General features: G+C 44.5%; 1 protein-coding gene across 1 annotated transcript in view; it reads left to right on the forward strand.

The window, feature by feature from the left end:
- LOC143935371 (protein-glutamine gamma-glutamyltransferase E-like) overlaps positions 1–13,061 on the forward strand; it is a 68,128-nt gene that overhangs the window by 19,505 nt on the left and 35,562 nt on the right. The window contains exons 3-6 of the mRNA XM_077459192.1: positions 446–564; positions 6,618–6,746; positions 6,832–7,003; positions 12,272–12,410. Coding sequence (XP_077315318.1) covers positions 446–564; positions 6,618–6,746; positions 6,832–7,003; positions 12,272–12,410 — 559 coding nt within the window. The remainder of the gene's footprint in view (positions 1–445; positions 565–6,617; positions 6,747–6,831; positions 7,004–12,271; positions 12,411–13,061) is intronic.

Here is a 13,061-nt window from a genome sequence, read left to right on the forward strand (position 1 = left end):
GAGTCGCTCCTCTCAGAACGGTTCCATTGTACAGAACGGGGGCGACTTGTCACACTGCGGCGAGGCGAGTCGTGTCGCCTCGCATCGCCCGCAGTGTGAACCGGCCCTAACAAAGCTGCTATGATGTAATCTGCATGACCAGTTGCCTTAACGAGAACTTCAATTGCTAAAGATCATGGGACCACTGATTAAGATTAGTATAAAGTATATGGGTCTTAGAAACAATTTTTTTTTTTTTAAAGTTATAGAATGCCTGGTAGCAAGCGGAGAGTAACAAACAGAGTTTCATCCCTGGCCAGAGTTCAGCTTTGGGCAATCTAACATTTTCAGAAGTTTAAAAGGGTGGATGGGACAATTGTTTTTTTTTCATGCTATACACACCATGTTCTACGCTACCTTTTCCTGCCTAATGAATACATAATTGAAGGTTCCTTTCTCTCCTCAGCTGATGAGGTGTACATGAGTAATGAAGCAGAGAAAACAGAGTATGTTCTGAATGAGACTGGACTCTACTGGTTTGGAAATGTGAACAGTTATGGATCTAGAAGATGGGATTATGCACAGGTGATTGCCATTCCTAACTATTGTGCTTATAATTAGTATAAGTAAGCTGTTTCCTTTTACTACACTAATGATGGCCAACAAGCCTGAAGCCCTTTTATTTATGTTTGGGTAGCTGTTGGAGAGATATAGGCCCCTTTTACATGGGCTTTCCGATCAGGTCCGCCTGTTAGTTTTTCAGGCGGACCAGATCAGACGCTCCATTCATCCCTATGGGGCAGGGGCGTACCTAGAGCATTCGGCACCCAGGGCCCATCCTATATCTGGCACCCCCCCCCCCAACTGTAAAAACACCCTCCTCTGCCAAGATCAGTGTTTTTTAATTCTGCTTTCTTTTTTAAATGGCGCTGTTGGCTACCGAGTAAACCGGAAGTGACACTGTGCTGTCGCTTCCAGTTTTCTACATCGGAGACCTGATCAAAGGCAAATTCGGCTTTGTTCAGGTCTCTGGCCAGCTGGCTGGTGGCTCAGGTCTGCGGGTGGGATGGGAGACCTGTGGGGGGATGGGGACGTCCCCTCCCGCTCCTTGTAATAACAGCCGATGCTGTTCATCCATGGTAGCCAGTGACAATAGACAGGACAGGACAGAGGTGTCAGTCACTCAGGTGTGAGCAGATGCCACATTTTTGGACAGATCGTGCCAAGGTCAGGAAAGTGGAGAGCTGGACTGGAGCTGCTATGAGGGAGACATCAGAGTGAGACGGGGAGACAGCTGACAATACAAAGTATGGCCCATACTTTGCATTATATACTGTCCTCAGGGACAGATCTGATCCAGAGATCCCACTGTATGGCGATCTCTAGATCGGATCTGTCCCTGGGGACAGCATTGGCATTGATGATTTGATTCAGATTTGGGAACTGACCTGCTGACAAGGCATGTTGCTTGCTGGACGTGGATGGGATCTGAGGGCTGCAGGGAAGATGGCAAGATGCTGCTATGACCTGCTGCTTGCTGGACGGATCTGATGGCTGCAAGATGTGGGTGTAAGTCCCCCCTTTATCAGATCAGCTCATCTACTCTATACCTGGTTTTGTGAACACAGCAAAACCACCCCTCCCCCTCCCCTTACCAGGTAAGATCACAGCTCAGCTACTATAGGTGGGTGGTGGTCACACAGCAATATACAACACACGCCTGCATTCTGCAACCTGTACACAGCACACATCTGCATTCTGCAACCTGTACACAGCACACGCCTGCATTCTGCAACCTGTAAACAGCACACGCCTGAATTCTGCAACCTGTACACAGCACACGCCTGCATTCTGCAACCTGTACACAGCACACGCCTGCATTCTGCAACCTGTACACAGCACACGCCTGCATTCTGCAACCTGTACACAGCACACGCCTGCATTCTGCAACCTGTACACAGCACACGCCTGCATTCTGCAACCTGTACACAGCACACGCCTGCGTTCTGCAACCTATACATAGCAAAAATCTGGAGTCTACAACCTGTACATGGGTACATGGCACATGCCTGCATTCTGCATTCCCCCCCCCCCCATCAGGTCAGCTACACTATACCTGGGTGGTGGTGGACACAGCAACCCCCCCCCCCCCTTCCCCTTCTATGACAGGCCAGCACAGTTAAGGATGACAGGACAGACACACTCCTCCAGCGTCTTCTCACAACCCACACACCCCCTATCACCACCTCACCTCGGCTCTCAGCTTCAGCTGGGGAGGTTTAGATGATGTGGACACAGAGTGTAACAGCAGCCACCCCCCTGCTGAATGATGATGACACACTCAGCTCGGCTGCTCAGCAGTGGTGGGTGGAGCTAGCAGGTGAAAACAGAAACTAGACCATACTATTTTGGCCGCAGTGCTGGGGGTGTTCCAGCTCACAAAAAACTCACAAAAAACATAGCAGCCAGAGCCAGGGATTCCCTTCAGGATTCTGTCAGACAGTGTCTGAGTGCAGAGTGAACCCCATAGCAATGCCACCCAGCCACTTACACCCCCCTCAATGTGTGGCACCTGGGGCGGAACGCCCCCCCGCCCCACGCTTGGTACGCCCCTGCTATGGGGTACTGATGTCAGCGGTGACATGCCCGTTGACAGTGACACCCACTGCTATCCGATCCTGTCTGTGAAATCCAGAAGGATGGAAACCCTATTTTCCATCCTTCTGGTGGATCGGATGGGATCGGATGAAAACGGACAGGCAATCTCCCCACAGAGGCGATCAGAGATCACTTGATTATCAAATGCCCCCAGAGGAAAGCTAGGCTCTGAAAGGTCCATCTCTCCACAGTGACCAGAGAAGGACCTGTCACCCGCCTGCTCAGCGGGGATCAGTGGATTGATCCCCCGCTGAGCAAAGCTGAGTTCGTCACTTCCTACCTAGTAAAAAGTTATCTGCAGGATAAGAGAAGACAAATCTCTCCAATAGAGCCCAGGTTGTAGGAAAATGTTGACATCTAACCCTTCTTCATTCTATCCAAAAAATAAGAAAGGAATGTCAGTTGCACCTACTGTACACTTTAATATTTAACTAAAGCATTTAACAGGTAAGGTGACTAGGATCTCCTATCCCATAGTATTCCCTACAGTGTAAATGTAGGTGCAGTGTGGAAACAATTTGGTGTTCTGTGTCTGATAATGTCATCTATTCACTATTATAAAGAAAACCCTAAAACATAATTTTTTAAAGATTTTATATTACGTAGGCTTCAGAAAGATGGCTGTTGTATATTTGCTTTTTCCAATGCTTTTTTTCCCTCAGAGATTAGGTGCAGGAGCCCATCCCCGTCATCCCATGGAGGAGAGTAGCGATGTGGTGCTTTATGCATGCTGCATCATAGGGTGGATTTGACAACAGAATGTAGGGTTCAGGAGTGAGTTATGCACAAAATGCAGGGTTCAAGAGTGCACTACATACAGTGTCCAGGGTTCTGTATTGTGTTACACACACAATGCAGGGTTCAGGAGTGTGCTACTAAGGAGTGCAAGGTTCGAGAGTGTGGTGTACACAGACTGCAGGGTTTAGGAGTGCATTATGCACAGAATGCAGGGTTTAGGAGTACACTACACACAGAGTGCAGGATTGAAGAGTGCATTACACACAGAATGCAGGATTCAGAAGTGCATTACAAACAGAGTGCAGGGTTTGAAATTGTGCTATGCACAGAATGCAGGGTTTAGGAGTGTATTATGCAAAAAATGCAGAATTCAGGAGTGCGTTATGCACAGAATGCAGGGTTCAGAATTGCACTGCAGCGAGTGCACCTCTACATCTACATCCAAAGTTCACCTCTGCAACCTTCTTTCACAGCTTATCTCCACAACCCCCCCAACCCTACCTCCTCAGCAGCTAAGCTCTGCAGGTATTGTCTTCAGGTCTGACCTCTGCACCTCCACAGTTCTCAACTTTGCACACACAAAACTCACTTTCTCACCTCTCAATAGTCTTCTTTTCCCACACAGTGCACACTCATTTGCGGCTCCACCTCTCCCCTTTTGGCCAGCGGCGGCAGTGAGATCATCCAATAGGGGGCACTGCTATCCAAGCTCCAGACTGCAGCTGAGTATGGGTTGCCCCCCTGCAGTCCATAAACATACTGCACCCTGGTAGCTGTTCCTTCCTTGTACCATCCCTGAGTGCAGGCCAGGCATGGTTCTGTGGGAGCTGCCATGAGAGGTGTGCTGTCACAGAAGCCAGGTTTCTGTGTTTACAAGTGACAGCAAATAGCGGTGTGCACAGAGCCACTGCTGGAGGTGGCAAAACTCTATTCGCCCACGTTTTGCATGAAAAAAACGTGGGTTTTACCACAATTTTTAAGAAAGTAAATTAGAATGACCTCAGTACAATCAGTGTTTATCCTTTATGGGTCAATAATTTTAAAATATCCATGATTAGGTCTCTGTTGGAGGACCTCTCTCAGACATCAGTCTTACTGGTCACACTGTTTAATTAACTCCAAACATTTGAAATTTAAAGTGGCTGTAAACCCAGTCTCTAAAATCTCATAATGTATAAGCCTTAACAAGGTAATATAATTTCAAAAGTTGTTTAGCCTCTGTAAATCTAAAGCTCTCATTAAAGTATTACCTGGTGGCCCTACCATGCTTCTCTGGTGGTGACTACAAGCAGCTGTGCAGACATCACTGAAAATGTAAAGAAAATATTTAGTAAAATAAAAAATGGCAATTGTTTCTGATACACATACTGTAATTTAGAAAACAATTTCTGTCCAGTTAAGAGTTGAGATCTAATTTAAAATGTACATATTAAAAATGTAGTGAAGCATGGTGGACTCCTCCTTCTCACTAAAGCTTTGTCCAAAGACTAGCCCTAAATAGCTTTTGTGCCTAGATATCTGTGAGTATATACTTATACTATATGCCTTTATTTATTTATGACATCACTGTTTCTGTTCTGACTTGGATTGAGATATATATATTTATATTTTTTTCCTTTTTTGCTTTGTTTTTTGTTTTAATCACCATCACACAGTTTGAAAGAGACAGTGTCCAGGGTTCTGTATTGTGTTACACACACAATGCAGGGTTCAGGAGTGTGCTACTAAGGAGTGCAAGGTTCGAGAGTGTGGTGTACACAGACTGCAGGGTTTAGGAGTGCATTATGCACAGAATGCAGGGTTTAGGAGTACACTACACACAGAGTGCAGGATTGAAGAGTGCATTACACACAGAATGCAGGATTCAGAAGTGCATTACAAACAGAGTGCAGGGTTTGAAATTGTGCTATGCACAGAATGCAGGGTTTAGGAGTGTATTATGCAAAAAATGCAGAATTCAGGAGTGCGTTATGCACAGAATGCAGGGTTCAGAATTGCACTGCAGCGAGTGCACCTCTACATCTACATCCAAAGTTCACCTCTGCAACCTTCTTTCACAGCTTATCTCCACAACCCCCCCAACCCTACCTCCTCAGCAGCTAAGCTCTGCAGGTATTGTCTTCAGGTCTGACCTCTGCACCTCCACAGTTCTCAACTTTGCACACACAAAACTCACTTTCTCACCTCTCAATAGTCTTCTTTTCCCACACAGTGCACACTCATTTGCGGCTCCACCTCTCCCCTTTTGGCCAGCGGCGGCAGTGAGATCATCCAATAGGGGGCACTGCTATCCAAGCTCCAGACTGCAGCTGAGTATGGGTTGCCCCCCTGCAGTCCATAAACATACTGCACCCTGGTAGCTGTTCCTTCCTTGTACCATCCCTGAGTGCAGGCCAGGCATGGTTCTGTGGGAGCTGCCATGAGAGGTGTGCTGTCACAGAAGCCAGGTTTCTGTGTTTACAAGTGACAGCAAATAGCGGTGTGCACAGAGCCACTGCTGGAGGTGGCAAAACTCTATTCGCCCACGTTTTGCATGAAAAAAACGTGGGTTTTACCACAATTTTTAAGAAAGTAAATTAGAATGACCTCAGTACAATCAGTGTTTATCCTTTATGGGTCAATAATTTTAAAATATCCATGATTAGGTCTCTGTTGGAGGACCTCTCTCAGACATCAGTCTTACTGGTCACACTGTTTAATTAACTCCAAACATTTGAAATTTAAAGTGGCTGTAAACCCAGTCTCTAAAATCTCATAATGTATAAGCCTTAACAAGGTAATATAATTTCAAAAGTTGTTTAGCCTCTGTAAATCTAAAGCTCTCATTAAAGTATTACCTGGTGGCCCTACCATGCTTCTCTGGTGGTGACTACAAGCAGCTGTGCAGACATCACTGAAAATGTAAAGAAAATATTTAGTAAAATAAAAAATGGCAATTGTTTCTGATACACATACTGTAATTTAGAAAACAATTTCTGTCCAGTTAAGAGTTGAGATCTAATTTAAAATGTACATATTAAAAATGTAGTGAAGCATGGTGGACTCCTCCTTCTCACTAAAGCTTTGTCCAAAGACTAGCCCTAAATAGCTTTTGTGCCTAGATATCTGTGAGTATATACTTATACTATATGCCTTTATTTATTTATGACATCACTGTTTCTGTTCTGACTTGGATTGAGATATATATATTTATATTTTTTTCCTTTTTTGCTTTGTTTTTTGTTTTAATCACCATCACACAGTTTGAAAGAGACATATTAAACATCACCCTCACCATACTTGACAAGAGTCTAGACTACAAGAAGAACCCAGCTACAGATGTGTCTCGCAGAAATGATCCCATTTACGTGGGAAGAGTACTAAGTGCTATGGTGGGTGAAATAAATTTAACTTGTCGTAATTCAAAAAGATTTAACTCCCAAAAACTAAACAAAGTAATCTGAATATGTTCTATAGGTGAACAGCAATAATGACAATGGAATAATTCTTGGGAACTGGACCGGAAACTATAGTGGTGGAGTGAGCCCAACAACATGGAACGGAAGTGCTGCCATTCTCCGCCAATGGATGCAGAGTGGACCGGTCAGATTTGGGCAGTGCTGGGTGTATGCAGGAGTACTTTGTACAGGTGCAGCTTTTCAAAATGACTATGGCTATCAGTATAATCCTTTTCAGTAGAAGATTGGTGGGGAAGGTTGAGATATGAGGCACCAACTTTCTGAGATGAGAAAGTATTTAGCACAAAGGGCACACTCCACCATACCCCTATGTAAACCTAATATGCAAATGATTAGTGAAACCCTCCAGTGCTTTTTCACCACCTTTTTTCTATAGTGGCTTAATAACAATGCAATTATTTGAAGGTCAGATAAAAAGTTAAGTACACTCTTGATAGTTAAACCTAAAATTTATAGAAGTACATCAGATTAAAAGTGGAAATCTCCCTCCCCAGTTATGGGACATAGAAAGCAATAAAGCTGCCAACATTTCAAAATCTGTCTCCAACTTCTAAAATATGTGTTTCCTCTTCTTTATCACAACCATCAAATACACATGAATTGAAAAAGATTTATCATTATAATTTTTTGTTTTGCAAAGTACTTTATTACCATATTGCAAGTTCCAACCTGCCCCCCTCCTTTTCTGCCATGGCTGATCTGACAACAGCTTTGAAGGAGAGGGCTGATCCATAGCTGCAGCTTGTCTTGGCTGTGAGCACTTTCCAAAGACAAGGAACAGCAAGAGGAATGCAGAGGAAGGGGGATGTGTCAGTCTCTTGCCACTGTGATTGGCACTTGTCATTCCTCTTGCCACTGCTTTTCTATGGAAAATGCTTACAGCTGAGATAAGCTGCACTTATGAATTAGCCATCTCCTCCAAAGCGGTTGTTGGACCAGCCACAGTAGAGAGGACAGGGTAGACCCTAAAACTTTAGTCAGAGAGCACTTAACAACATGGGATGAAGTACTACGTATACTTTAACCAATAGGATACACGACTAACAAAAATATTATGATAGATCTTTAAGATTTTCCTTTATTCCTGAGTCATCTGACATCCATCAAATAAAGAGCAAGGGGAAATCCCACAAATGAAGGTCAGCAGAGGTTTTAACCCTTCTACGAAATGAAAAACCCAACTCCATTAAAAAAAAAAAAAAGGTCCAGCAAATCGAGAAAAGAGAGAAAGTGTTATTATAAGCAGAAAGACTGAGTAAGATTTGGCCTTGTCTCCAAAAGTCTGATTTCTTGTCTGAGTGATCCCTACATCACCTAGGGCTTGTTTACACTTATGGTTAAGGGGCCATAAACCACACTTTTTTTCCTTTCCTCAAAAGCTTCCTTTTTAGATGCAAAACTTTGCAGCTGCCACAGGAATTATAACCCCTATCACGCTTAGGCGGGCCGTACTGCCCACTGAACATGACCCATTCAAGAAAATGATGCTGCAATGCAACTTTTTCTACGCATCTGTGTGTATTTATAGGGTTAAAACCACCTGTCAAATGCCTCTGAAAAGCAATCCACACTTAGAGCACTTTTCAGAGGCATTCGGCAGGTGGATTTAACCCTGTAAATACACACAGACGCGTAGAAAAAGTGTCAGACCTTACCATTAGTGTAAACATGCCCTTAACCACTTTCAGACCGGACCATTTTGCTGGTCAATGACCAGAGGTCTTTTTACAATTTGGCACTGCGCTGCTTTAATTGGTAATTGCGCGGTCATGCAATGTTGTACCCAAACAAAATTTGCGTCCTTTTCTTCCCACAAATAGAGCTTTCTTTTGATGGTATTTGACTGACTCTGCGATTTTTATTTTTTGCGATATAAACGTAAAAAGACCGCAAATTTTGAAAAAAAATGATATTTTCTACTTTTTGTTATTAGAAAAATCCAATAAACTCAATTTTAGTCATACATTTAGGCCAAAATGTATTCAGCCACATGTCTTTGGTAAAAAAAAAGTCAATAACTGTATATTTATTGGTTTGCGCAAAAGTTGTCACATCTACAAACTAAGGTACGTTTTCTGGAATTTACGCAGCTTTTAGTTTATGACTGCCTATCTCATTTCTTGAGGTGCTAAAATGGCAGGGCAGTACAAAACCCCCCCAAATGACCCCATTTTGGAAAGTAGACCCCCTAAGGAAATTGATAAGAGGCATGTTGAGCCCATTGAATATTTTATTTTTTTGCCGCAAGCGATTGAATAATGACAAAAAATAATTTTTTTTTTTTTTTTTACACAAAGTTGTCACTAAATGATATATTGCTCACACATGCCATGGGCATATGTGAAATGACACCCCAAAATAAATTCTGCTGCTTCTCCTGAGTACGGGAATACCACATGTGTGGGACTTTTTGGGAGCCTAGCCGCGTACGGGGCCCCGAAAACCAAGAACCGCCTTCAGGCTTTCTAAGGGTGCAAATATTTGACTTCACTCCTCACTACCTATTACAGTTTTGAAGGCCATAAAATGCCAAGATGGCACAAAACCCCCACAAATGACCCCATTTTAGAAAGTAGACACCCCAAGCTATTTGCTGAGAGGCATTTTGAGTCCATGGAATATTTTATATTTTGCCACAAGTTGCGGGAAAATTACAAACTTTTTTTTTTTTTTTTTTTCACAAAGTTGTCACTAAATGATATATTGCTCACGCATGCCATGGGCATATGTGAAATGACACCCCAAAATAAATTCTGCTGCTTCTCCTGAGTACGGGGATACCACATATGTGGGACTTTTTGGGAGCCTAGCCGCGTACGGGGCCCCGAAAACCAAGAACCGCCTTCAGGCTTTCTAAGGGCGTTACAGTTTTGAAGGCCATAAAATGCCAAGATGGCACAAACCCCCCCCAAATGACCCCATTTTGGAAAGTAGACACCCCTAAATTTAGGGGTACACTAGTCAGACTAGGTAATAAATGGCGGGTGCCCTGAAACTATAAAAAAATAACTAACCAACCAGCGTCACCTGTAACAGTTATATGGTGATCACTGGTGAAAGGGTTAACTAGGGGGCAATCAGGGGGCTTTATGCGGTAGTATATGGGGGTCCCTGGCGCTATAAAAAGTTGCGGCGAACCTAAATACCTACCTGCCTAACTAGCGTCACCTGTGACACTAATACAGCGATCAGAAAAACGATCGCTTATTAGGCTGGGTTCACACTGGAGCGATGTGGGAACGCCACGAATCCGCGGCGGGTTCCCGCATCGCATGCCTCCCGGCGGCAGTTCACACTGCCCTATGCGAACTGCTGGGAGTGTCAGTGAAATGTTACTGACACCCCCAGATCAGTTCGCATATCGCAGTGCGATCTGCAAACTCGGATCGCATGGTGTGAACACCCATGCGATCCGATTCTGCTGCGGACCAAAAAAGGGTCCCGTGCGAGTTTGCGGCGGGTGCGACACGAATTCAGCCATACTATCTGTATACTATCTGTATACTATCTGTATGGCTGAACTCGAATCGCACAGAGATCGGATGTGATTTGCACTGCAGTGCGGTGCGAATCACATCCGTTCTCATAAACCGCTGCAATGTGAACCCAGCCTTAGTGACACTGGCGAGGGGGGGTGATCACGGGGTTAAACCTTTATTGGGGGGGTTAGGGGGGTACCTTAGAACTAAAGGGGGCTAACCCTAACTGCCCTAACAGTTATTACAGTCACAAATGACACCCGCCGGGTGATCAAGGGGTTAAACCTTTATTAGGTAATAAATGGCGGGTGCCCTGAAACTATAAAAAAATAACTAACCAACCAGCGTCACCTGTAACCGTTATATGGTGATCACTGGTGAAAGGGTTAACTAGGGGGCAATCAGGGGGCTTTATGCGGTAGTATATGGGGGTCCCTGGCGCTATAAAAAGCTGCGGCGAACCTAAATACCTACCTGCCTAACTAGCGTCACCTGTGACACTAATACAGCGATCAGAAAAACGATCGCTTATTAGGCTGGGTTCACACTGGAGCGATGCGGGAACGCCATGAATCCGCGGCGGGTTCCCGCATCGCATGCCTCCCGGCGGCAGTTCACACTGCCCTATGTGAACTGCTGGGAGTGTCAGTGAAATGTTAATGACACCCCCAGATCAGTTCGCATATCGCAGTGCAATCTGAAAACTCGGATCGCATGGTGTGAACACCCATGCGATCCGATTCTGCTGCGGGCCAAAAAAAGGGTCCCGTGCGAATTTGCGGCGGGTGCGACACGAATTCAGCCATACTATCTGTATACTATCTGTATGGCTGAACTCGAATCGCACAGAGATCGGATGTGATTTGCACTGCAGTGCGGTGCGAATCACATCCGTTCTCATAAACCGCTGCAATGTGAACCCAGCCTTAGTGACACTGGCGACGGGGGGTGATCACGGGGTTAAACCTTTATTGGGGGGGTTAGGGGGGCACATTAGAACTAAAGGGGGCTAACCCTAACTGCCCTAACAGTTATTACAGTCACAAATGACACCAATGCAAAAAAAAAAAAAAAAAAGCAATTGGTGTCACTGTGACTGGGGGGGCAGGGGTAATTGGGGGGTGATCGGGGGGTAAAGGGGGGGTGTGAGTGTGCCTGGCATGTTCTACTGTGTAGTGTAGTGCTTGTGCAACTCACCGATGCTCTCTCCTCGGTGCCGGAACGAAAAATACCGACACGGAGGAGAGAATACATCACTTCCTCTCCTGTGTTTACATTACAGGAGAGGAAGTGATGTCACCGGACATTTTCATTCGCCGGGAGCGATCGAGAGGGGGTGGCCATGAATGAATGGCCGTCCCCTCGTCCGGGATCGCTCCCGAACGAATACCGACCGCCGCAGGCACCGGGCGGGGGCCCGATCGGGCCCCCGACCCGCGGGCAGGCAAGGACGTACATGTAAGCCCTTATGCCTGCCCGTGCCATTCTGCCGACGTACATCGTCGTGCGGCGGTCGGCAAGTGGTTGAGGACTCTGCAGTGACCTAATGTTTAGAGAAGGCAATCACAGCACCTAGCAGGGGACACAGGCATCCGCCAACTCCCAAATGATTTGAATGACAAAGAGAGTGTCTCAGGCTGCAGAGTTTGATTTGGAAAAGGTAGGAGATATAGGCCACTGGAGACATGAGTATATTGCCTCTTTTCCTAAAGGACCTGACAGGGTGGCTTTCAACCCAAAACTGTGCAAAAAATATTTAATTTACAATTTATTTTGGCTGACCAGCCATAATCAACATAAGCATAAAACATATATTTATAACATATAATATCAGTGTTATATAAAACTACTTCCATACAGAAAGTTTGTAGTTTATGAAAAATTATATAATGGACATCTACATGACATGAATATAAAATAGTTGTACAATAATATATATTTTTTTCTTTTGTTGCCCAGTGCTTAGATGTTTGGGGATACCAGCTCGTGTAATTATAAATTTCCAGTCTGCTCATGACACTGATAGAAATCTCTTTGTTGATGAAGTCTATGATGAAAATGGTGTAAGGGATGAATATGAGAGTCGGGACAGCATTTGGTAAGTGTCTCAGGTGCACCTAATGAAAGAAAAAACTGTTGTTGGACTATTTGAGCCTTTTCACACAGGCTTTTCGATCAGGTCCACCTGTCCATTTTTCAGGCGGACCTGATCGGACACTCCATTCACCCCTATGGGGCAGAGGATGTCAGCAGTGACTAGGGATGAGCCAAACACCCCCTCCGCCCGTTTGGTTCGCACCAGAACATGTGAACAGGCAAAAAATTTGTTCAAACACTTGAGTCTATGGACACAAACTTGAATAATCAAAAGTGCTAATTTTAAAGTCTTATATGCATGGTATTGTCATAAAAAGTATTTGGGGACCTGGGTGGGTGCAAATGCAAAAACAAGTTTTAAAAACAGCCGTTTTTTGAGGAGCATTGATTTTAATAATGCTTAAAGTGAAACAATAAAAATTTAATATTCCTTTAAATTTCATACTTGGGGGGTGTCTATAGTATGCCTGTAAAGGGGCACATGTTTCCCATGTTTAGAACAGTCTGACAGCAAAATGACATTTCTAAAGGAAAAAAAGTAATTTAAAACTACTCGTGGCTACAATGAATTGTTGGTCCGCAATACACATAAAAGTTCATTAATAAAAACGGCATGGGGATTTCCCAACAGGGGAACCCCCCGAACCAAAAT

This window comes from Lithobates pipiens, unplaced genomic scaffold, assembly GCF_037356315.1.
Source record: "Lithobates pipiens isolate NorthernLeopardFrog02 unplaced genomic scaffold, aLitPip1_a1.2 Scaffold_28, whole genome shotgun sequence".
Lineage (NCBI taxonomy): Eukaryota > Metazoa > Chordata > Amphibia > Anura > Ranidae > Lithobates > Lithobates pipiens.